We start from the raw sequence: 24,934 nt of genomic DNA, 5'->3' as shown, positions 1-24,934 counted from the left end.
TCTATTTCCTTTTTTCCGCCTTTCACGATTCGCATATCTTCGACAATAGTTCACGCATCTTGGCTAATCTTAAAATATTTTCCAAGGTCAATTTCGTTTAAACCTTCTCTGCTAAGACGTCACTTGTAAGAGGAAACCCCTCATAAACAATGACGTCACGTAAACATTGGCTATCCGACTTTCCAACCGTCCTCAGTGCACCTGAAGAAGGCCTTTTAAAACGGCCGAAAACGTTTGTGCTCATTAATTTGTCTGCTAGAAATAGTGTGTGAAAGGTTTTTTGTGCCTGCGATTTTAAATTAGTTCTAGCTTTGTGTGCAGAGATAAACACATAGTTGGACTTCATAAACTTTGTGCCATTTTTGATCTTCCCATTTCATGGCAGCAAAACCTTCAGAGGAAAGCCTTTCTTACCTAAAATTTATTTTTGAATTTTAAATAAAAATTGTAAAAGGAAACAAAGAATTTTCACTGAGAAGGGTGTATAGTTTTTTGCATTTTCAAATCAAAGCTTCAAAAAGTTGTGGACACACCAACTGATTTGTTTAAAATGATGGTTCCAAAGAATTGTTTTTCTGTGTCTATTAAACATTTTTTGTTTGTTTGTGTCCAAAATAAAACATTTTATCTTTGTTGATGACTTATGAAGTCATTTTACAAGGGGAGAGGATATTACAATATATAAAAGACAAAGTAACAAATGCAATACAGTCAAATTTTGTTGTTAAGAATTTTGAGTAATTACTTAACAATTTTTAAATTTAGAAAGAATGAAAGAATATTGTATTACCTCCATCATCTGTACCAAATTCTTCCAATAAATCAGTGAGGGCATCTCGAAATTCAATCATCCCTTGGGCAGGTATAGCTATCTGCGAGCGTGGTCCTCCTCTTGCTATTGTCTGTGATACCTAAAACAGTTTTAAGTTATAAATTAATACATTACACATATAAATAATTTATTTCACAATTATAAATATTGAATTATAATTATAATTATTTATAGATACATAGCCAAACGATTGCCTTAAATACTCAGGCTATAAATCCGCGCAAGCAGAGGTTGTAGGTTCAAGCCCCGTCCTGGGCCAGTTCTTTTTTTCCAGATGATTCTAAATTATTTAATAAATTATTTAAATTATAATTATTAACTTAGATAAGAGATGGCAGAAAACGTCTATCTCTAATAGCAAATTACTTAGTATTAATTATTAAAAATAGCAGATTTATAGCCTGAGTATTTAAGGCGATTGTATATATCCGCGGGCTTAGGGTTGTTTAATATACCTATAATTATTTTAATTATTTATAATTACTAAGCCAAAATAAGTATCATAAATGAATTTAAAATCAATAAATAGGAGTTTTTTTAGTAAACTGTAAACCAAATGAATGAATTCTTTAGCAAATATTGTTTATGCCATTGATGTCAATGAAGTAACAGATCATTGTATACTGCCATTTAATAAAATAGCATATCTTCTTTGATATAAAAACCAAAGCACCCTCTTAAAATATTCTTAGAACCCTCAGTATACGATGTAAGTGATAACAGTTCACAATGAATCATTTGTAAATTCTACTGGCATTTTCCAAAATATGATCTATATAAAGGCCATCAGATTCTTGTTTAACAATCTGACTGTCTTATTTGCATCAGTTGATCACAATTGCCAGTGATAATGCTCTAAAGATGTACTTGAGCACTTTATCACCAATTAAATGATTTTAGGGAAGATCATATTCTTTGACTATGGGAAGGTGACTGGTTATTCTGAAGAACAGCCCAGTAATTGGGACATATAGATAAAGCAATGGGTGCAAGAGAACACATTAATGCTGTAAAGGCTTTCAGGCTCAAAAAGACTACAGCTAGAGAGTATGGAATAATTTGTGTTATTTGTATTTAAATTTGTATCATTACCTAATCAAAAAGTATCATCAGATAATGAGGTAAGCTCAGGATAATCCGACGATTTTGTTCTACACGCTGAACAAGATGTATTGTTCTCTTTCTTTAACATCTTGTGTTTCTCTAACATCATACACCATTGCCTCTTCTTGGACTGCATTCTATTCAGATCCTTTCTTGATTAAACATGTGTGGGATATATTTGGATATTAACTGAAGCCATCATGTAATCTTCAACAACTTGAACAGCAGTTGCAGCAACAAGGTTGCAGCAAGGCTGAAAAAATCTTCCACAGAACAGCCAAGCTTCATTATTTTGACTCTATGCCATGCCATGCCATATTTCTGTATGTATTGTAGCCAGAGGTAGCTGTACTATATACTGATCTGTATGATCTTTCTGAAATAGGAGTCTGTGCCATTGTAGTTCCACCACTGAACCAAAATGGTTTGGCCAAACCAAGCCTGGAGCTAAAAGAGGCCTGAATATGTCAAGCAAAAATCCTGCAATTCATGATAAAACAATTGTCTTGATCACAAGTCAGGTGATTCTTTTTCTCGGTCAAGGGCTCAGTCACGGAAATTTTTGAGTTGATTACCAAGGCTTATGGTTAGGGTGGGTGAAACATCCCCCACCCCAAAAAAGCTCGACAAGTTCACTCAAACGATAAGGTGATGTTGACTGTTTTTTTCAATACAAAGGGGTTGTGCATCATGAATACCTATCTACAGGCCAGACAGTCAACACAGAGTACTATCTGGTGGTTATGAAACATCTAAGAAACAGAATCAGGCAAAAACGGCCCGAACTTTGGAGGAGTGGTAAGTGGTTTTTTCACCACGACAATGCACTGGCTCATTCGTCCCACAGAACTCGTGAGTTTTTGGCCAAAAATAAGACCACTGTGCTTCCCCACCCACCCTACTCATCTGACCTGGCCCCATGCAACTTTTTCCTGTTTCCCAACTAAAAAACACACTCAAAGGAAAAAGATTTGCCACCATTCCAGAGTTAGAAAAAAAACAACAGAAGAGCTTATGAGCATTCCAGAAAAAGCGTTCCAGGACTGTTTCAAAAAGTGGAAACATTGTAGGGATAAGTGTATATGTTGGGGAGGAGACTACTTTGAAAGGGACCCTGACAAATTGTAAGTGAAATATTATTTTGTAATAAATAAAGTTCGGGAACTTTTTGAACAACCCTCGTATTTCAACTAGAATCTTAAACTGTTGTGTTTTATTGTTATCTAAAATTTAAATAATTATTTCTCCTCTTTTCAAATGTTATATGCAAAAAATAAAGAAACAACAACTGCTATGCGACATCAGACTAAGTAACAGCTATAATAATTGTAAATTACTGATAAATTTGACCCTAGAGGGAGGCATTTGGCACTATTCCTCTAAGGTCAAATTTATCGGTAATTTATAATTATAGCAGCTGTTATTTAGCTTGATGTCATACAGCAGTTGTTGCTGCTTTAGTGCAATGTATTGGGTTTCATAAAGATGTTTACAGTTGTATGTAGATATAACATCATATTTTGATAATGAGTGAATTTCAGTAAAATTATTATAAACATATCATTAAAAGTATTTTGATAAAAAGTGAGTACACATAAATAATATAATATTAATAAAAATATAGCTTCAATTTTTTATATTTTAAACACTGTATTACAAACACATATTGATAGGTTTCAAACAGGGAACCATTGATGATAATCAATTTTTATTGAAGAATTAAAATATTTTTGTAAATATAAAAGTGTATGTTTATTCTTATATTTTCAATAGTCATTCATAAACAGCTGTAATCATTAAAATTAATTTTACAAATTTTTATTTTTTAATTTAGTACAAAGTCATGACATAATAAATAAAATAAATTATAATATATTAAGCATGAAAGCAAATAAACAAAATATGTAGGTTAAATATAAACTTACAAAATGAACAAACCAAGAAGTTTTCTTAATTTCATTCACATTTTTCAATCTAGCATTCTAAACTTATATATAAAATTTTTCATTTCTGAAAAACTGCACACAGTTATAGATTTTCTTAACTGATTTAAATATTCTAAAATAATTTTTTCCATTAACGAACATGATTAAAAAATACATGTGCTGTGCAATAAAAAATTTCCTATATAAAATGTTTGGAATATTAGAATTGTTTAGATAAAGTTCAATGTTTTGAGTAATATAATTTTAAAATCAAAAACAACATAAGAAAAATGTTTTCGATTCTAAAAAGTATATTTTTTCCTCATTTCAATAGAAATGGTAGAATGAAACAATAAGCATTGTATTTTTTTGGTTTAAACATATTATTTTGACAATGAAAAAGCACAAGTAATTAGTTTTAAACATTTCAATGTAACATTTCCAGACCTGTTGAGAAGGTAAGGAGCTGGAGAATTTTTCCCTGGAAATGGAGAAAACTCAAGGGTCCATAATGGTTCCTATATCCATAAATTAATGCTATTTTTACTAATAAAAAAATGTTCTATGTATTTCATTTGTTCAAAAAAATGGCAAAAAGGGCCTCTATTCCTGGGCCCATACAAGCTCTAAATGACCTTGATCACTCTTAAACCTTAAACTGATAATTTATCAGACCCTCATTATATTTTCAATAGAATGAAGCAACAAACTATACAAAATGCTCTCCACAATTGTTTTACAAGAAATATTTATTAAACTTGTCATTTCCAAAGTTGAAGACATTAACTACTCTTTAGACCAGCTGTTTACTGATGTTTTCTTGTTAAATTATCTGAAACAAAAACACTAAAAACTAAAAGATTATGTTACATCGTGTATTTAATTTATGTTTTTTTTTTAAACTATTTAGTTAGAAAATAATATACACAACCCTCTTACGGTGATTAATTTTATATAATATAGATGAATTTAAAATATAATTGTAAAGAAGCAGTTTTTTTTTTTAATTTGTTAATAAAATTAATTTTAATTTTATTTAATATATGTAAAGTTTATGGCTGTGTGTGTGTGATCTGTATAGGCATACCTTGCTTATATGATAGGTTATGTTTCAGACCACCTCAGTAAAGCAAAATGTCATACTTTTTCACTTGCCAGTGCATATAAAAGTCCAAAAACATACACTATCATTTATAAAGTGCACAGTAATGCAAAAATAAAAATAAATAAAAATTATACAACTGTATTGTATTGCAAACCTTAAATCTTCCCTAAGAGTAAGACGAATACCGAAAAATAATAAACATGAATATAACTGAAAAGAATTGTGTTAGCAAGCACTCTAAAATGTGGTTTAAATCACTTCTTTGTATCTTGCTAATTCATGAGCAATGATGATCATGGAAGTTCTCTTTAAAATTACTTTTAATAATAATTTTTTTACTTGTCAAAAATGAATGATTAATTAGAAACCTAACTTGTATTTTAACTATCTTCTACTTTAGTTTTCTTTATTGAGATATTAATATTTTCTAAAAATATGTTAAGCTGTCATAATGTTGAAAAAAGTTCAATGAAACACATAAGGAGTTCATTATCTAAATGTATGGACTATTCAAAAACTAAAGCAATTGTACACAAAAAGAATTATTCAATCCATTGTAGTTCCCTTTGTTAAATTATAATAGATCTTGAATGGTGAAAAGTTTTTCATTCATAGAGATTTCTTTTCATGTTTACTCTGGAATAAACTAGATTAGAAGTGGAAAAAATACAGGAGTTATCTAAGAACCATGGTATATCAATAAGAGTTACTAAAAAAGTTAATGACATTTCAGCAAAAGAAACTAAATAAAAATAGGATACACACAAATACAGTTACAATGCATAAATAAAAAGTACAAACTTTTCAGTACATTTTTACAGTTCTACAGTAATTTAGAAAAGAAATCAGAATAGTAATAATAGTGAAATGGACTTATGAGTGTAAAGTCATCTGGAATACCCAATAAAAAAAATATAAGACTGAAGATCAGAATATATTGTTTGAATAGCTAGAAGCATTAAGTTAAATCTAAAGGATGTAAGATAGCATTTTTTTTTATAAATGAAAAACTCATTAAGGAAAGAACTTTAGGCAAAATACATCGACTGAAGGAAAAAAAAGTCAGACTTTCAGGAAAACAACGTTCTATACAGAATGAGGGATTAAGGAAAGACAAACTCCAGCAATATTATTAATTAAAGAAATGCATTATCTTACTACCACAATCTTGAAAATAGTTGGAATCTTGTTTATTCTGGCAGCATTTTAAGGGGTCATTCAAGTTTTTAAAGAATATTTTTCATCTTAAGTTAATAGTAAAAAAATCAAAGAAAATGATTAACTTTTTATAGCAGCTATATTTACAGAATACATTAAAACATAATTTAGATATATTAGTATTAACAATTTTAGGTTAATGTTACCTATGGTTCCAAAATGGTGACTCGTCTCCGATTCCAGCAAATAGAAGAAAGGAAACAGTGGGGACGCATGTTCTAACCTAACCTAACCTAACCTATTCTAACAATTTTGTTGGTAATAATTATGGTAATTTATTAGAATACGTTAGGTTATGTTAGGTTAGATTAGAACGTGCGTCCCCACTGTTTCCTTTCTCCTATTTGCTGGAATCAGAGATGAGCCACCATTTTGGAACCATAGGTAACATTAACCCAATTTTATTATGCATATAAAATTATTTGAATAATTTGTTACATTTTTGCTTATTACTTAACAACAACAAAAGCATTGGTGGCTCTTAAATTTGCATTATGTAATAAAAAGTTGATTTTTTTTCTTATTTCTGAAAAGGAATATGATACATGTAAAAACATATGAAAGTGAATTTAATATGAAAAATTTAAGAATGCAAAATTTTTTCTTTTTCGTTACTGACAATTCTTAGATTAAACATATTTATATTGTTAAATTTATCAAACTGAAAAACAGACAGAATTATTCTCTTACATTTATTAAAACTTAAGAGAAATTGGTATTATAGATAGTGCTGCCATCTACTGGTATTCTGATTATTAAAAATGCAAATCAATTAATTTAAATGGGGGAGGTGAAGTTCAAAATATGCAATGCGACTGTAATTTTTGAGAAAATTGCAATTTTTATCTATGCCTTTGAAATTTTTAAAAATGAAGTTACTATATCTCTGCTTGTATTCTGCTTTGTTATGCACATTTCAGAAATCCTTGTTTGATATTTTGATTTTTATTTGTAAATTTATGCATGGCATAGTGTACATTGATTGAAGTAAAATACATAGCATGTTTTGATTGCAGCAATTTAATATTGTGCTTAATTAAAAATAGATATTTTTACACACACACACACACACACACATATATATATATATATATATATATATATATATTTTAAGACTAGACACCAACCAATTTTAAGACTGTTTATATATTTTTTATCATGCAAACAAAAAAAATCCACACTTCTAATACTGAAATGATGGTATTAAACTAACAACTTCAGTTTCAGTACGTTTTCATAAGAATTCCAATTTTAAAAAGTGAGCAATAAAAATTCTATATAAAACAATAAAAGAAAAGAGTTATGCCTGGTTCCTTCTACCATAAGAGTGGCAAGTTGCAATGCAGACTCTTTTTTACAGAAAGTAGTGTGATCCCAGAGTCAATAGGTTTTTCCCTTTCTCTTGTTTGTCTTCCAGTTTTCTGGGTTCAATAAACATTTTCTACTATTCTTTTGCTTTAGCAAATTTTCAATTTTCGCCAAATAACCTTCCTCGGTATCATCTAACAAAAAGCAATGAATAACAGAGCTAACTTATTATTGGTTTTGCATGAACTTCTTGATGTAAAAGCATTTTTCACCAAAAAGGTCACGCAAAACAATATTAAAACTTTGCAAATTACCAAAATAATTAACGGTTTTAAAAAGTTACGAGACTAGTTTTTTACTATTATGTTTTGTTAAATTATTAATTTAATTAATTAAAATTATACTAGTTTAAATTTTAATTTTGATTAATTTGGTTACTATTAATTAATTAATTAATTAATTAATATGAATCAAGGCTATCTGTTGTGGTCATCATCTATATATGTTTAATTCAGACAGTACATTTTGTAGTGACTATAATTATATAGTTCAGTTTGATTGAATCACTTTTTTTTGCACATAGCACATTTTCTTCCACTTTTTTCAAAACAACAAAACATATTTGGAAGTGAAAAGCATATTACAATAGATTCCATTTAATGAATACTATATAGAAAATTATATAAATGTATCTTTTTCAAGGCCACAATTTTGAATGTAAACTCTACAAATGATTTTATACTTTATGCGATACGCTTCTTGTCTAGTCTTGTGTTCAATTATACGAGCGCTAAGGTGGCTTTTCTTTTTGCTAGACTTATTATACCATCAATAAAAAGGAGGACAAGCTTTTTGTAACATTACAATAAATTTATGTTAACTTGTATACATTATGCTAACCTGTATGTAATTTTCCCTACATAGTTGTAACACAAGAGTTGAAAAGGGACACAATTGTCCGAAATGCATACTCAAAGAAATAAAAAGTTTTTCTAAATCTTTTCCTCCTTTTTATTGATGGTATAATAAGTCTAGCGAAAAAGAAAAGCCACCCCTTAGCGCTCGTATAATTGATTTTATACTTTTTACAAATAGATTTGTCAAGCTTTTCTTCCATATATATGGTTAGACATATAAGTGAATTCAAACTGCACTATATATTCAATTGTAAATTTTCAGGATATTTTTACGTTTCTCAAGAAGTTATAAAAAGTTAAATCATTACATATTTTTTATTACTTTTTGATACTATTCAATTTTCATTAAATTTCAAATCTTTTATTATTTTCACAAATTTGTATGATTATATAACATTTTTCTAAAAAGAAAACAAATTATTGAATGAAATAAATAAAGACATTACAAAAACAGAAGAATAAACATATACTGGAAAAGAATTAAAAATGTTAAAATCAATTATATTTAAATTAGTGTTCTATTAAGATAATCAATCCTACAACAAGGAGAACAGAGATTCTTTTGGTGATAAGTGGATTGATGATTTAGGCAAGCATCATTCTGAGTATACACAACATAATCATAATTTAGGGAAACAGTACAAAGATAAAAATCTTTAAACATATAATTCTAATACAAATAGGCTATTTATATATTTCATATTTAGATGTCATTTAACATTGGTCAAAATATTCTTATTCTTTTCAATGAAGAACATATTTTCTTGATTAAACCACAGGATGAAGTTTATTTTTAAAACAAACATACCCCCAGGATTTATTATTTTTCAACAGGAGTCGAATAAGTAAAAACTGAAAGAAATATTTTAATTACTTGTACGTTTTCAGAACTATCTAAACTGTTTATTGACTGTATATGTTATCTCTCTCTCTCTCTCTCTCTCTGCGTGCCATATCAGAAATCCTGATGTCGGCAAACACCTGGTGCAGGTTAATAAGTGGTTAGTAAGGTGCCAAGGTGTATTCTGGGGGAAGTTACAACCAGAGTGGTTCCCTGTTGCCTTCTCTGGTGCATGATGTTACGCAAGGGATGTTCCAGGAGGTCTTGTAAAGGAGACTGGCCCCTATTCAGGTGTTACGAACACAGAGAAAACCTGGAAAACTCCATGTGGCCAGCCCGTCCGAGTGCAGCGCAAACCCGTGACCAAACTCCGAGTGTTTAGCAACAGAACCGCTTGCCCACTGGTGGGCGCATATGTTGTACCATATTTAAAATAATTATTGCTTTCATAGTTTATCCAATTCATCATCATCTGATTCAAATATTATACTGTCACTTGTATCTGTTTTGATGCTGTTTTCAGAATTAGGATTTGTCTTGGCTACCATCTTCTGGTTCAAACTCACCATCTCCAATTTGAGTTTTTCTACTCTTCAGTTGATTTTTGTTGAAAGTTGAAATTGAGTTTATAAGTTTTCAACTTATAAACTCAATTTAAACTTTCTGACTCACAATATTCAATAATATATATAATTTTATTTCTAAAAATGTCCCTGTGAACCTTGAAATAGAAAGTGCTGTCTGACTGTAGATAACTGAAGAGGTAGAATTTTAATTAAACCTATCTGTCACCCTAAACTACAATACCCTATACAGTACAGTACTTTAACATATTTCCCATGCTTTTCAATGTGAGGTTTATTTAGATTAGAGTTTATTTTTATAGCAGCTTTATTTCCAAGGATTGTACAGAGAGATGTTTGTTTGAATGTTGGGGTTTAATCAAGAAAATATGATATATATGTATTTATATAAATATATATATATATAAATACAGTCAAACCTGTTTTTATGCGGTGGATACGGACCGCATAAAAAAAACGCATTAAAAAAAATCACACGAAACTTCACGAGTGGCTATAAAAAAATAGTTTTTGCAACACAATTAAAAAATATATTTTTTTATGCGATCAATAGGGACCGCATAAAAAAAGTCTCACAGAAAATAACTCGTTTTAAAATCGTAGTCTTAGTTTCTAAGGAAATTACCTTCCTCTTCGCTTTGTTTTTGCCCTTATTCATTTTCAGGGATTATGTCTAAACATAAAATAAAAATCCTAAAATTTTATATCTAAATAGAAAAAATAATACAGTACATTTATGCTTTGAAATGAATCTTATCTTAATGGTCCAGGAATGTGAAAGCACTTTGAAGGTTTAATTAACGTAATCCCCCTTGGCTGATAGAGGAGTCTATTGCTTTTCGCTTATACTCCGGAAGAACAGGAGGATGATCGCTCAGCGACCGAAGAGTCGGCCTTATAGAAGACAGCCAATCCGAGAAGACAGATGAGAGGTCACGAATGCAACCAAAATCGACCTTATTGGAGACGGCCAACGCGAGAAGGGGAGATAGGAATGCCTTCCGGGAGGACTTGGGGGAAAGCTGGCCCCTATTCAGGCGTCATTGGCAAGGAGGAAAACCCGGAAAAAACTCTTGCTGCCAGCTCGTCCGAGTGAGGCACGAACCCCTGATCGAACTCTGGTGTTTAGGGTCTGGTCACCGCCAGTATGAGCAGAGACGTTTAATTAACGTAATTAAAACAGACGTAGAATTTATTGACAACAGATGTCAGCACTTGACTGCGTCGTCTTGTCTATCATCTGTTTTACATATTTTTGTCCAGGTGGTGTTTTGTTGACTTAAAAAATAAATTATTTCATTTTTCACATATTCATGCAATAATATTACTATAATAAGTTCATTTATGCTATAATAAGTTTATTTAGCTATAATAAGTCAACGTGAGACATGACAAAACGCATGAGACTAGTTGCCAACTATACCGCACAAATAAAAAAATCGCACAAAAAAAGACCGCATAAAAACAGGTTTGACTGTATATTATTTCATTTATATGTCTAGATTCATTACAGAGTTTAATTCCTTTATTGTTTTGTTTCTAATAAAGATAACAGATATTACAATATTCTTTTAGAAAATGTACTCAGAATTTCTACAACATGGTTTTTGTTCCATTTTTGAATCTCTTTTGTTTTTGGAATTAAATGATGTAAAATCACCCCAAGTGTATTGACTCTCAAAAAAGATTGGTTTTAAATTATAGGCTAATAAACGTGAAGTGATCTTAATATAGGAAGTATACATGTTCAATATTCTGTAAGAGAAAAAGTGGATGGTACCATTACCACCCATTACCATCAGTAGCATTTCAGTCTTGAATAGGAAAAATCATTTGAAATTTAATTTATATACCTAATTAATAGCAATATGTTTACTCAACCACTGATTACTGAAACATTAAAAAAAATCTACTATAAAATTATTACTGTTTTTTGTAATAAAAATATAAAATAAACATTAAAACATTTGTTAAAAGCCATGTGTTTTTTTTCCACAAAAACTACTAATTGTGCTGTCTTAAGGTGTATTTTTAATTAAATTTTGACTGTCTGAAAAGACAGTCAAAATTTTCAAATCTACCAAGAAAGTCAAAGATGCAAAACTGTGCAAGACTTTTTAGAAACATGTCCAAATTTATTCTAATGTATTATCTCATCTGTCATTGATCACTTTAAATATAATGCCATTCACAGGATGTTTCTGCTTTGGAAAATTACAGATGTGAAATATTAATCACAACATTACATTTATAATTTTCACAAAATATTTTATTGGTGATCATTGCATAATTCACCTATAAGAAGTAATCAATATTTTTAAAACTAAAAATATTGATAAATTTCTGAAAATAATTATATGCTGATCAAAAACTTTAGTCTCAATTCATAATCCGTATTCTAAAATTAAAAATATTCATTTACAGTCTTTTCTGATCTTTGAATTTAAATTATGAACAAAATTTAATTCAATGCATTTTAGTATAAACAAATTATTGTTATTATTATTATTGTGGTGGTAGAGTGTTTCCTACATGGCATGTATACCAGTGCCTGAACCAAAGTGAAGACATAATTACAGAAAAAGTTTTGTTTACATGCTATTCCTGTATGTACAGCTCATTTCAAGAATCTTTATTGGGCTGTAAAAAATGTGCAGCAGAGACGAGTCTATTCACTTAATAAAGGGATAGATTATTTGATAAATCTCTGGTAAGGTGCTTTTCAAGATGACCATGTTACCAAAAAGAGGCTCAAATATTTTAAAACTCCCAGACCTACAACTGAGTACCATGCATTACCAGCTAATACATGTGAAATGATCAGTATCTGCATCTAAGAATTTCATGACTATGATATGTATTTAGTATAGCAGCCTTTTGTAGTGTTATATATGTGCTGCTGTAAAGCTTTAATATTTCTAGACTATTGTGCAATGTATGTGGTGGTATGACATGGTAAAAAAGGACTGTTGGTACAATAAGTACCTTATCCATTCTCAATAGATGCTTTATTTTGTGGATGAGTTCTGAGTATTTATTATTATTATTGTGAGATACTATATGATAAGTTAGTTTAAAAATGTGTGACTTACAACAGTCACTCAACATCTCACAAACTGGGAACATCTACCCCAAAAAGAGAGAGTTTTCAAGGAGATAACTATTTTCTTACACTTTCTTCCTTCCCCAAAAGGTTAAGAAAAAAGGCCAAAAAATTCAATGGCTAGGGAATGGCTATATATATAGAATGCAGAGAAAAATAACATAAGACTATAAATTAAAGAATCACGTAAAAGCTTTATATATATATATAGTCAAGTCCGCATAAGTCATCATAGGTATAACTAGACACCGTCGGTTAAGTAGTCAATTTTCTGTGGTCCCATCCGATTACATAGGCATTAATGTTAAAAAAAACTCTGGTTTACTCGAAACCATTTAACTCATAAATCGACATACTTTTTTTTGTCTCACACTCATTCAGATGGTGAATAAATCGACTCCCCTCCTGAAAATAATGAGTTTACACCACACAGCTTAATGTCACAGCAGAATTCGATTTTGCATTTTCTCATTTTTCATACATGCATTATTTGATGCAAGTGTTTCACATTTCTGTTAGAAATGAATATCCAAAACCTAACACTGCTTATGCTGAAAGAAAAATACAAACTTGTATCTGAATTTGAATGTAATAAGACTATGAAAGCCGAATTTGCAAACCAAGAAAACCTCTCAAGAAAAACATTGGTGGAAATTCTCAAGAAAAACGAGGAAATTAAGAAACTTTTTCTTGGGTCTTCATCGTGAACACCAGAGAAGGTCACCATACAAAGATGTCAAAGATGCTCTGTTACATTGGCTAAAACAAATCCGTTCATCAAATCTTCCTGTTTCAGGACCAATACTGAAACAAAAAGCTATAGAAATTGGTGAAATACTTGGAGTATAAACCAACTTTAGTGCCAGTGATGGATGCTCAGAGAGATACATTGCATGTACTGTATAAAGCACTACTGTATTTTCCTAATTGTAGTTTTGTGGTTTTTTTTCCAACTTTGTTTTAGTCGTCATATCGAATAACTTGACACATTTCCACTTCCCCTTGGAGTGTCGACTAATGCAGACTCGACTGTATATATAAATAATATGTGTGTTGCATTTGTATTTACATAATGTTTATTTCATAATTCTCTTAATAAACTAGCTATTTTAAACTAAAACTTGAGCATAGTCACTCTCCATTGGGACTCACTCAACCAACATTTGACCTTTTAACTAAGACATGTCAATCAATAATACTGAAGTTTGCTCAGGTCACCTGCTCAGACAAATCATGCTGACAAACATTCAGAGAAACATTATATCATTATTATTATTATGGAAAAAAAAAGGTCCCATTTAAAATATCTGTATTTAGATAGTTTATTTAATTTTGCCTGAATAAGAGAATATAATCATGTTCTTCATTTTATATCATAAGTTTTAAGCATTTTTAATTTTACAAATATATTCTTTTAATTTGATATAAAACAGAAAATTTTAAAAAGAAACTAAATAAATAGTGTTTACATCTCATCCTTGTTAAGCATCTCAGAAATAGTATTTTTTTAATTTTGTGAATATTTTACAAATTGTCATCCTGATCATTTTTTAAAAATATACTTTTTGTAATGCTGTGCACTGTGTTGTTACTTATGGTAAGTTTCGCATATTGAGGGAGATGAGTAGCATACATAAAAACAGACTCTGCTATAGAACTGTTAAATTCCTCAGGTGTTCATCTAGAATGAGATGTAAAAACACTTCATTTGTGAAGTTTTCTTAAATTTTGTAAATTTTTTATTATACATTTGCTGCTATCTCTGAATCTATTCATATTATTTACTAATATTTTTCATAATAAAATATTTAAAATTAAATTTTGAAATTAGTTTTATATAAAATCTGAAATATTAAAAAACACAAATTTGTTAATCATGTGTAAATTATCTTATAAAAACATTGTGTAGATTGTAAAAATCAAGTGAATCTTGATAGTTATCGGTTACAATTTTTTATATACTTTAAATATATTTTTACAATTCATTCAATCATCATTAATCAACTTACCTACACAATACATTTTATAAACTGTTCAATTAATAATAGCCAATATATTATTATATATATTTTCTTATATTAATTAGAAGGTTATTTATTTTAATTTGAAATTATATTAAAATATTTTATTTTTATATTATCCTCTGTTGATGTCATAATGCATAATTTATTCCTGTTCCAAATTTTATAATTTATTTGAAATTCAGTTGAGTATTTGATTTTCTATTCACCAATATTCTAATTTCAAAGCTTTCAAGATTATCAAATTAACATTAACTAAATCTTTAATATTTAGGAAGAATAAAATACATCTTAAGAATAATTTTAATATTGTAATTTATTTAATAAGACACTGTAATATAGTCTTATTCAATTCATGAAATGTCACTATTTAAACAAACACCTGTAATAATCTTATAAAATCACTAACATAACTTTAAAAATACATAAATAATTGATATACTTAATGGCTAAACAAAATGACAAATCTTGAAATGGCAGTATTCCATTACATACTTTAAATTTTATTTACAAACTTGAAATAAGTTAGGGAATTTAAATAATTACATACTTATATAATTTATTCTCCATTAGACACAAAATATTAAGACATTCAATTGTAATTTATAATAATGTATTCTTCATACTATATAGTGAATAAAAAAAATTACAAATTTGATAACTGAGATCTGGAAAATATTACAAAGTAAAAATTAAATACCTTGTTTATACATCAATTATTATATTGATATAGTAATAATTCACTGTAACAATATTTATTTCCTATAAAATCAACATAATTATTTAAATTTTCTAGCTGAATCTTAAAACAGTCTAAAAATAAAATAGAAAAGATTTTCTATTTTATTCATATTTTAATAAAATAATATTTATTTTAATATTTATGTATATTCTTAAAAGTAAATTTATTCATATTTTTATTTTTAATTGTCTACAAACAAATTTTCTTTATTATATCACCTGTAGTAATTTTCCCTGTTACTACAGGGAAAATTACTACAGGTGATATAATAAAGAGAATTTGTTTTTTCTGAACTAATTCTCATTCTTGTGTCGATATCTAAACACCAGTGTAAAGTCCTAGTAATGAGTAATGTCCATGTAGACAATTAAAAATAACTTTAGAAATATGGACTGTAAGGCAATTATAATTATTCATATTCTGTACAAATTTAGTTTTCCATATGTACTATTTAAATACATAAATTTATAGTTTCAAGAACATACAGTTTCCATCATCAAGATGTCTATTTTGAATCCCAATGAAGGATATATGCATGTATACCAGAAAGAAATATTTTAATCCTTTTAAAAAGTAATGTAATCGAGTATATAATAAAGAATCAGTGAAATTTAAGTTCTTTTGTGACATAATAAAATAAGCAAGCATGAATATTAATTAATTTATTAACACCATGTATTAATTCAGAAAACATTAAAAGAAATAGTTACCAATAAAAAAAACATCTCCTCCTCCATGTCAGTAACAATCAATGGCATCCTAACAAATTTTCCAAAAGCAAAACCTCAATCAGTGTGGTGGACTTTTAAGTAAATTATTTGCTAAAATATATTTTAGAAAATATGCTTCATATCAAAAAATGAAAACCAAACTCAACATTCAATCCATGCTGAATGTAAACTTTGGGTTCATGTTACCTATGGTTCCAAAATGGCGACTCATCTCTGATTCCAGCAAATAGAAGAAAGGAAACTGTGGGGCCAATGCACGCTCTAACCTAACCTAACCTATTCTAATAAATTACCAACAAAATTATTAGAATAGGTTAGGTTAGGTTAGGTTAGAATGTGCATCCCCACTGTTTCCTCATGAAATCATAGGTAACATTTGGTTAATGTTACCTATGATTTCAAAGATTTTTTTTCTGTTATATTGTGAAATTTTCTTTGTTATAATTACCTTTTTTTCCCCAGCTATTTATAGAAAATATTTAATTGATTGAAATTTAGTATAGCCTATTCAAAAAATCTAAAAGCAATATGAACTTTTAAAATGAAAAACATCATAGCATGCATTTGTATGTAAATCACATTGTAATGTCCTTTATATTAAAAAGTTTAAAAAATATGTATAATAAAAAATAATAATTTTATACAAGTATACAGATCAGAGTATTAAAAAAAATCTTTGAATTTATCACTAATACTTTATAATTAGATTGTTAGAAACCAGTTCTGTAAGTTTTTATTACAAAATCATTTATTACTTATATTTTAAACTTTAATAAATTCTTAGATGAAAACTTTTGAAGCACATCAGAAATGATTCAGAAAAGGAAAAGAGAGATAAAAAGATGGAGAAGAAAATAAATAGAGATTAAAATAATATTTGAAAGAATACATATTTATTTATTTACTTAAGCCCTCATTTTCAATACAGGAAAAATAATTTGAAAATTTATAAAAATAATTCCTAAACATTTTTATTAGAGATTAAATTCTATTTAATTTTTAAAATATAATTGAAGAACGACAAAAGTTATTATTACACTTATTACATCATGATTTAATTTCATAGTTAATACGTAAGAATCAATAAAAATTTGATATAATAATGAAAAATAATTTAGAAGATTTAAATCAATTATTCAAATGTAATCAGACAATCTTTATGAAAAATTAATTCAAAGCTGAATACAAATAATTAAAACCAATGAAATAATAATTATAAAAATATGTATGATTGCAATTTAAAATTTTTAATCAATAATTCTATAAATTTATCGTTATAAAACTTTATTTAAATACTGACCCTCAGAAACCGCCCACGTGAATTTTCCTTTAAGTCTAAATAATAACGCCTGTTGTCTTTAACCATGATTTCACTCTTTAATTTTCCATCTTCTGGTAGATTATCAGGATTAGGTGGACCTAAATTGATAAATAACAAAAGTATATTTTTCATGAACGTTTTGAAATCCATTAAAAAAAAAAAAAAAAACAATAATTTACAAACACATTCTTCAACATATGACAAAATTCCATTTTTGTGAACAGGTGACTAAAGTTTTCTTAAACTGAGAATTACTATACTTACTGACTGCCCACTACCAAACTATTCATCCTGAGGCAGTTATCATTTATCAGTTATCTTCATAAACTCATTCTTTGCCCTTAATATGGCTGAAATTCTTGAACGGTCATAAGCTTACAGATATTTTATGGCTGATATTAATGACTACCAATTTTACTTATTTTATTGTTATTTCTGTATCCAAATTTATTGAATCTTTCTCTTATCATCACTTTTATTCCTATTTTTCATAACGTTCACATAAAAAAAAAAACACAGATTAGACATTCAAATATTAATATCACAAAAAACAAAAATAAAAATGAAGTAACAGGACAAAACATATATGATGCATATCAGTGGCATAGCGAACATAACTGGCATCTGGAGCATAACTGGCGCCCGACACTTTATTGGTGCCCTCTCCCCCTCCAGAAACACATATAGTCTGTCTTGGAGACCATTTGGGTGCCCCTCTGCAAATGGCGCCTGGTGCATGATACACCCCCTTGCAATGCCACTGATGCATATTAGAATTTCTTCACATATTTCTTTGTCATACATATGCAGTATAGTATATTATTAGGAATTATAGCTGTATATCTTGACAATAACAAAGGCTTAGCAGATTAATTCATATACAGCAGAACCCCAATTACCTGAGGAAATGTGGACAATGCAACCTCAGTTAAATGGATGACCATGACCATTTTGGATTAAAAATTCCAAATATAAAAGATTTATATGATATATCACTTTTATGCCCTCTTTTCCCATACTTCAGTAAATTTATATATATCAACAACAATTTTTACATCATTTATTATTCAGCTAATATACATACAATAAATTGAAGAATAAAAATGTGTATTATTATAGTTATATTTTAATATGAATGAATTGTCTCATATCGAAGTTAAATAATAAAAAATACTGGAAACAAATAATTTTGTAATATCCTATTGTTTTGAACTTTCTTTTATGAACTACAATGCAAGAAAAAGTGTATTCACTTACAGGTTCCCCGAGTTAATTGGGGTTTGTATACTGTATATATTTTCTTATGAAATGAAGTGAAATAAATTTAAACTGTACAAGGTATCCAAAAACTTTTGACAAAGAAAAATTGCAGGTAGATATGATAAAAAAATAGACAAATAACAACTCATGAACTTGTAATAAATCTTATTGTGTCACAGACACTTTATTGTTGAAACACTTCATCCACTTGAAATGGTTTTAAAACATGATTGTGTTCTGCACACATTAAGTAAAAAAATTGGATAGAGTATAATTTTGTCTGACAAAGGCAGGTAGCTCTAACATTTCATTTTATTTTTAAAATATTTGTTATTAACAGAAAATCTGTTATAGCAGGTGGCGATTGTTTTGTTGAGTTAACGTGATTTTGATATATATGATAGCATTGAGGGATCCCATGATTAATTAATCACATTAATCATGGGATACCTGTATATAGTGGAAACCTGTCTATTACAGAACAATTGCTTGGTCCCATGGGATTCCATTATAGACAGGTTTGACTGTATATATAAATAAACAGAAGAATATATGAAGATGGAAGAAAGAATAGAAAATTTTATAAACCAAGTTATTCTAAATACCAAATTATAAATAGTTAATTTTTTGGAAAAAGTCTTAATAGTTGCTATTAAAATGGAAGAAATTTCTTGTGTTAAAAAAAAAATTCTACAAATATTTGTCCTGATTTGCTTTATTCTTTTTCAGATTAGAGATGACAAATTTTTCTTCTGAGACAATCACTATTCTATTTCCAGGTCATGATCATAAATCCATTTTTTGCTTCTTGTTACACTGATAGATCTGTAGGCTATGGTCATCGGGCACTTCAGTCTTTGTCCAGTTGAAGCAGTTGGATGATGATAGATATCAGTCTGACCTTGTGAGTCGCCAGAGGAAAAAGAGCAGGATTTCTCCGATGTTGCTGACATCACCATTACATGAGACCCTCTGGTGGTGTCCATAGATATTCGCGCCCTCAGTACTCCCCTCTGAGTGCTAACGATACCTCATGATGAAACATACCCGTCATCCAGGTTGTGACTGGTGGTTTGGTTGCCTCAGAGCTTGTTGTTCGTGGGGTTTCCTTTTTTGTGTCGGTTGGGATGCATGTTGTAGAGTCGGTGACAAAAGCTGGTTTCAGCCGGTCAAGGGTGATGGTTGTTTCTTTGCCATTAATGTTTACCCTGAATGTCTTTCTGGATCGTTGAAGTACTCTGAGTGGTCCATCATATGGGAACTGCAGAAGTCTATGTGTGGCAATACAAATGTTTCTTGCATGCCATGATTATGTGGTGAAACAGGACGTAATCATCGCATTCTGCACCGGAGATCAGAGACAAAATCAGACGTTCATATTGTATTGTCATTGGTGGTTACAAAAAATTCTCCAGGCAGGCAGTGTTTGTTCATAAACTAGCTTGGCTGCAGTGGTGTCGATGTCGTCTTTGTAAACGGTCTGGATTCCCAAAAGTATGATGGGAAGGATATCTGTCCAGCAATCGGAAGAGTGACACTTGATTGCTGCCTTGAGTTGCCAGTGGAATTGCTCGATTATTCCATTGGCAGCTGGATGAAAGGGTGGTAGTGTGTCCCTGTCAGCACTGTCAGTGCTTTAAACAGGTGGGACTTGAATTTCCACACCTGGTCAGTTGTCAAACATTGTGGAACGCCAAAACGAGCGATTGAACCTCCAAAAAATGTTTTCGCTACAGTGGCAGCTGTAATCTCCGACATGGGGAATGCTTCCAGCCAACAGGAAAAACGGTCAATTGTCACGAGGCAATATGTAAAACCATTGGAGAGTGGAAGCAGTCTAACAATGTCGATGTGGATGTGGTTAAATCACTGATTTGGCAGAGGAAATGATCCAGTCGGTGATACAGTGTGCTGAGTGATTTGTTCTTCTGGCACGCGATACAGTTTTGTACAAACTTCTTGCAGTTGCACTCAATGTCAGGCCATACAAAAGACTTCTTAACGAGATGACACATGGCTCTCACCCCTGGGTGTGACAAACCGTGTAGTGAGGAAATTGCCTGATGTTGGAAGTTTTTGGTGACGAAAGGATGGGCATTGAGTTGAGGGTGGATGTATCACAGTAAAGCTGTGCTGTAGTAGTTGGATGATAATCCATTTTAGTTGTAGGCCTGTGTTCAAACAAAGCAGTTGCCTAAGTTCATCATCGGATTCCTGGGCGGAGGCTAGTGCCGGGAAGTCGATTGCCTGCATGATAGACTCTATACAAGACAGGGTGTCTGCAGGGTTGTTGCCGGCTCCCTCAACATGATGGAGGTCCATGGTGAACTGTACTATAAAATCTAAGTGGCAAAACAGTTCGGGTGATGCTCTTTCGGGTTTTTGCTTCAGGAGAAAAGTTAGTGGTTTATGGTCGGTGAATAGGGTAAATTGCCTTCCCTCCAGCATGTATTTGAACTTCCTGATAGCAGTATAAGCAGCGTACAACATGCAGTCATATGTGGACCATTTTTTTTGTGATTCTGAGAGTTTCTGACTGAAGAATGCTAATGGCTGACAGTGTCTGTCAATCATCTGTTGTAAGGATGCTCCCACAGCAGTGGACGATGCATCTACCATTAAGGATAGAGGTGCATTCTGTGATGGGTGGGCCAAGAATGCAGCACTAACAATGGCATTTTTTACGTTGTGAAAGGTGCTGTCAGCATCGAGGGGGGGATGTCAGCATTGGTCAGTGATGAATAGGTGATGGCTTGGGTTTTCAGAATCAGTCGTCATCTCTACTGACTCCCGTTTTCGTTTTCCATCAAACAAAGTGGTCGGCATTGTCGGTCATTTGTGCTAAATTTCATATGGTACCAGCAGATATTGTTAGGAGAGGTAGTAGGTGGAGAGTGTTGACTGAGTCTTCCACGGCTCAGGTGATGGCTGCAAGTTGGGAAACAGTCATATTGTTGTGACATCTTGAAAATTTGTGTTGAAAGCTCTGTGAATTGTGCTTCGAGCACAACAATCTTGGGGTCGTTTGTGGCAGGGGTCATAGACATGGCAGAGACGTTTGGTGTTGGAAAGTATAGTTTGCTAAGATGGTCAGTGATCTTAGCGAGGGATTTGAGCTTGCCCTTGGATATGGTTAGTATCTTCTGCATATCTGTGGAAAAACAGGATAATCAAATACTTTTGAGTAAGTCCTCCTACCTGTGAGTGTTCTCAAGCATCGGAGAAACTGCGATGGCAAGCTCTTCAGCATGTAGGAGCTTTTCAAGATGTTAAGCTTCGGACTGGGACATGTGGTCGATCGATGCCCATTTTATCACTTCATACCTGTTGGTGTTCAGAGGTGCAGCTAATATGTCCTGGACTTTGGTATCCATGCGCTCCAATAAACTTACAACCATGTGCTATATTTAGTTTCGTTGTGAGATACATTAGTGAGGATAAATTAACTCTCTAGCTGGGCAAACCATAGAGTTGTGTTTTTGGTCCAAAATGGCAGAGGCTTAACTACCACACAGTCACAGTTACCTTGACTACAGGTTCGCTCATTTTCATCACATACCTGGTCATATGTTGCTAATATCGCAGGCAAAATTTCTGAATTTTGACAGGAATTAAGTGTTTGAAGGTTTCAAATGTTCAGGCTCACCAATGTAGGCTATGGTCATCACACACTATAGTTTTTGTTTGGTTAAAGTGGTTGAATGATGATGGATATACATCTGACCTTGTGAGTCGACAAAGGAAAAAGAGCGGGATTTCTTCGATGTAGCTGATTCACCACTATGCGAGACTCTATCGTGGTGTCTGTAGATGTTCGTGCCCTCAGATCAATTTATTTTGAACAGGATCTTTAAAATCTTAATCAGTCTTATAATATAAGATATAATAGAAATAAAACCCCAAAGTTATAATATGAATATGATAAAAACAAACAAATTTTTAAAACCGAAAACAGTTCCAATCTTTTCAAATTATTTCTATTATAACTAATTATAAAAAATAATTATTTCAAAGTAGATAAAAAAATAAAAATTATCTTTAGCCAATCAAGTGAAATATTCATTATTACATGTTTCTGAATCTCTGTTAAAAACAATACTTTCATCAATCATTTATCTCAATCTCTTCCAAATAAAAGACAAATTAGATCAGTGTAATATACTGATAACCATCTTTTTCTCTCTATTTTTCTTGGTTCTATCTTAATCTATTCAAAAATTGATTCTCAAACCTTTTCCATCATGCATCTTCAGAATTCTCCAAATATTACATAATTTCAAGTTTTCTCATTTGAATATACAGTGAAGTATTTCCAGAAAACTGAAAATAATACTGTTAGTTAATATGGTATTGAATCCTTCAAGAACTAAGGAATATATAACAAGGTAAGTTTTCTTCAGACATGCCATATTGATAGCTTTCTTCACAATGATTATATTAAGAAAGTGAACTTCCATTAGATTACAATCATGTACAGGCAGTCCTCTACTTAAGAACTTAATCCATTCGTAGCGGTCGTTCGCAAGTCGAAAAGTTCATAACTCAAAAAGACGATGTTTGGCACAAAAACTCAAATACAACATTGTTTTTACAATTATGTAATGTTTAGGCTACTTGAATAATGTTGAATTAAGATCGTTAAAGGGAAGTATAAATTCAAATTAATCACATGTACATTATTTATTAAAATTACTCATTTAAAACAACTACAAATGTACATATGTATGTACTGTAAATGTTTTTAATGCAAAACTTCAAAAATAAACTTGACTGTACATAAAAAATAACCAACTGCACTTTAATAGTAAACAAATGACACCACACACGATTGACACACGACTACAGTCCAAACTCAACTAAGAGCCTCTCACCTACCTCTCACGCTTAGAGTACCTAGATATCAGAGTAGCGACACAGGAGTCATCGCCGCCATGTTCTGTCGATGGAATGTTATCACGTGGTCTATGGGTTTACATTAAGAAATGACAATTTTTTTTAGTTTAATAAAGCATTTTTACGAATAAAATGCTTTATTAAACTAAAAAAATCATCATTTCTTAATGTAAACCCATAGACCACGTGATAACATTCCATTGACAGAACATGGCGGCGATGACTCGTGTGTCACTACTCTGATATCTAGGTACTCTACTCATGCTCATGTTAACCTGCCATCTGTCAGCTTTATTCGTAACTTTAAACGTTCGTAAGTAGAGGACTGCCTGTACTTTAAAACAAAATCCTAAGGATAAATTAGATATCAATTCTCCAATATCTTCTTAACAAATATTATAACAAGATAAAATAACAAAATTTTTTACACTTTCAAATTAGTTGAAAAAGCAGAAATCATTCATCTCAGTTATCTTGATAATCTTATCTATAATTTCAAATTTGAAAAACCAAGTATAATACTACTACTAATTTCCTCAATCTGAAATGTAGATAATGAATAATAAAGCAGAAATGACTGAAATATCTTGGAACAAGACATCTTATTATTAAATATTTAATTAACAACAAAACATTTTGATTTCTCTGAAGTTTCTCATTTTAAAATTCATTTTTTCCCTTTACGTTAGAAGATAAAACTGCTAAATTCAGAAATTAAAAGCTGGCACTACTTTCCTGACACTTATAATTTATAAAGTTAAAGTTATGTATAGTGTCATCCAATAGGTTTTATTTAAGAAAAATAAATTTTATATTATAATTATTATAAAAAGGCAAAACATTTATTTTGGGTAGAAGTGACTTTCTAAAGAAATTGTAAATGCCAATAACATTTAAAACTTTCATTAAGTCTGACTGCACTCAAGCTATGACAAGTGACCACCTCTATCTCCCCACTCTCTTGACTTTTAATTACTAAAATTTAATAGCATCAATGTTCCAGTACATAAAATAAATCTGCCAAGTTCC

General features: G+C 30.4%; 1 protein-coding gene across 2 annotated transcripts in view; it reads right to left on the bottom strand.

Annotated features, from left to right (window-relative positions):
• Positions 1-24,934, bottom strand: part of LOC136975783 (transcriptional regulator protein Pur-beta-like) — a 110,024-nt gene that overhangs the window by 19,131 nt on the left and 65,959 nt on the right. For both annotated transcript variants that reach the window (XM_067270903.1, XM_067270904.1), the window contains exons 4-5: positions 17,732-17,850; positions 791-911 (exon numbers count right to left, since the gene is read on the bottom strand). In XM_067270903.1, the coding sequence (XP_067127004.1) occupies positions 791-911; positions 17,732-17,850 (240 nt within the window). The remainder of the gene's footprint in view (positions 1-790; positions 912-17,731; positions 17,851-24,934) is intronic.

The sequence above is a fragment of the Centruroides vittatus genome, unplaced genomic scaffold (assembly GCF_030686945.1).
Source record: "Centruroides vittatus isolate TY-2023 unplaced genomic scaffold, ASM3068694v2 contig_388, whole genome shotgun sequence".
In the NCBI taxonomy this organism is placed as follows: domain Eukaryota; kingdom Metazoa; phylum Arthropoda; class Arachnida; order Scorpiones; family Buthidae; genus Centruroides; species Centruroides vittatus.
The sequence above is the reverse complement of the archived record's forward strand: the minus strand, read 5'-3'. Positions and strand labels throughout refer to the sequence as shown.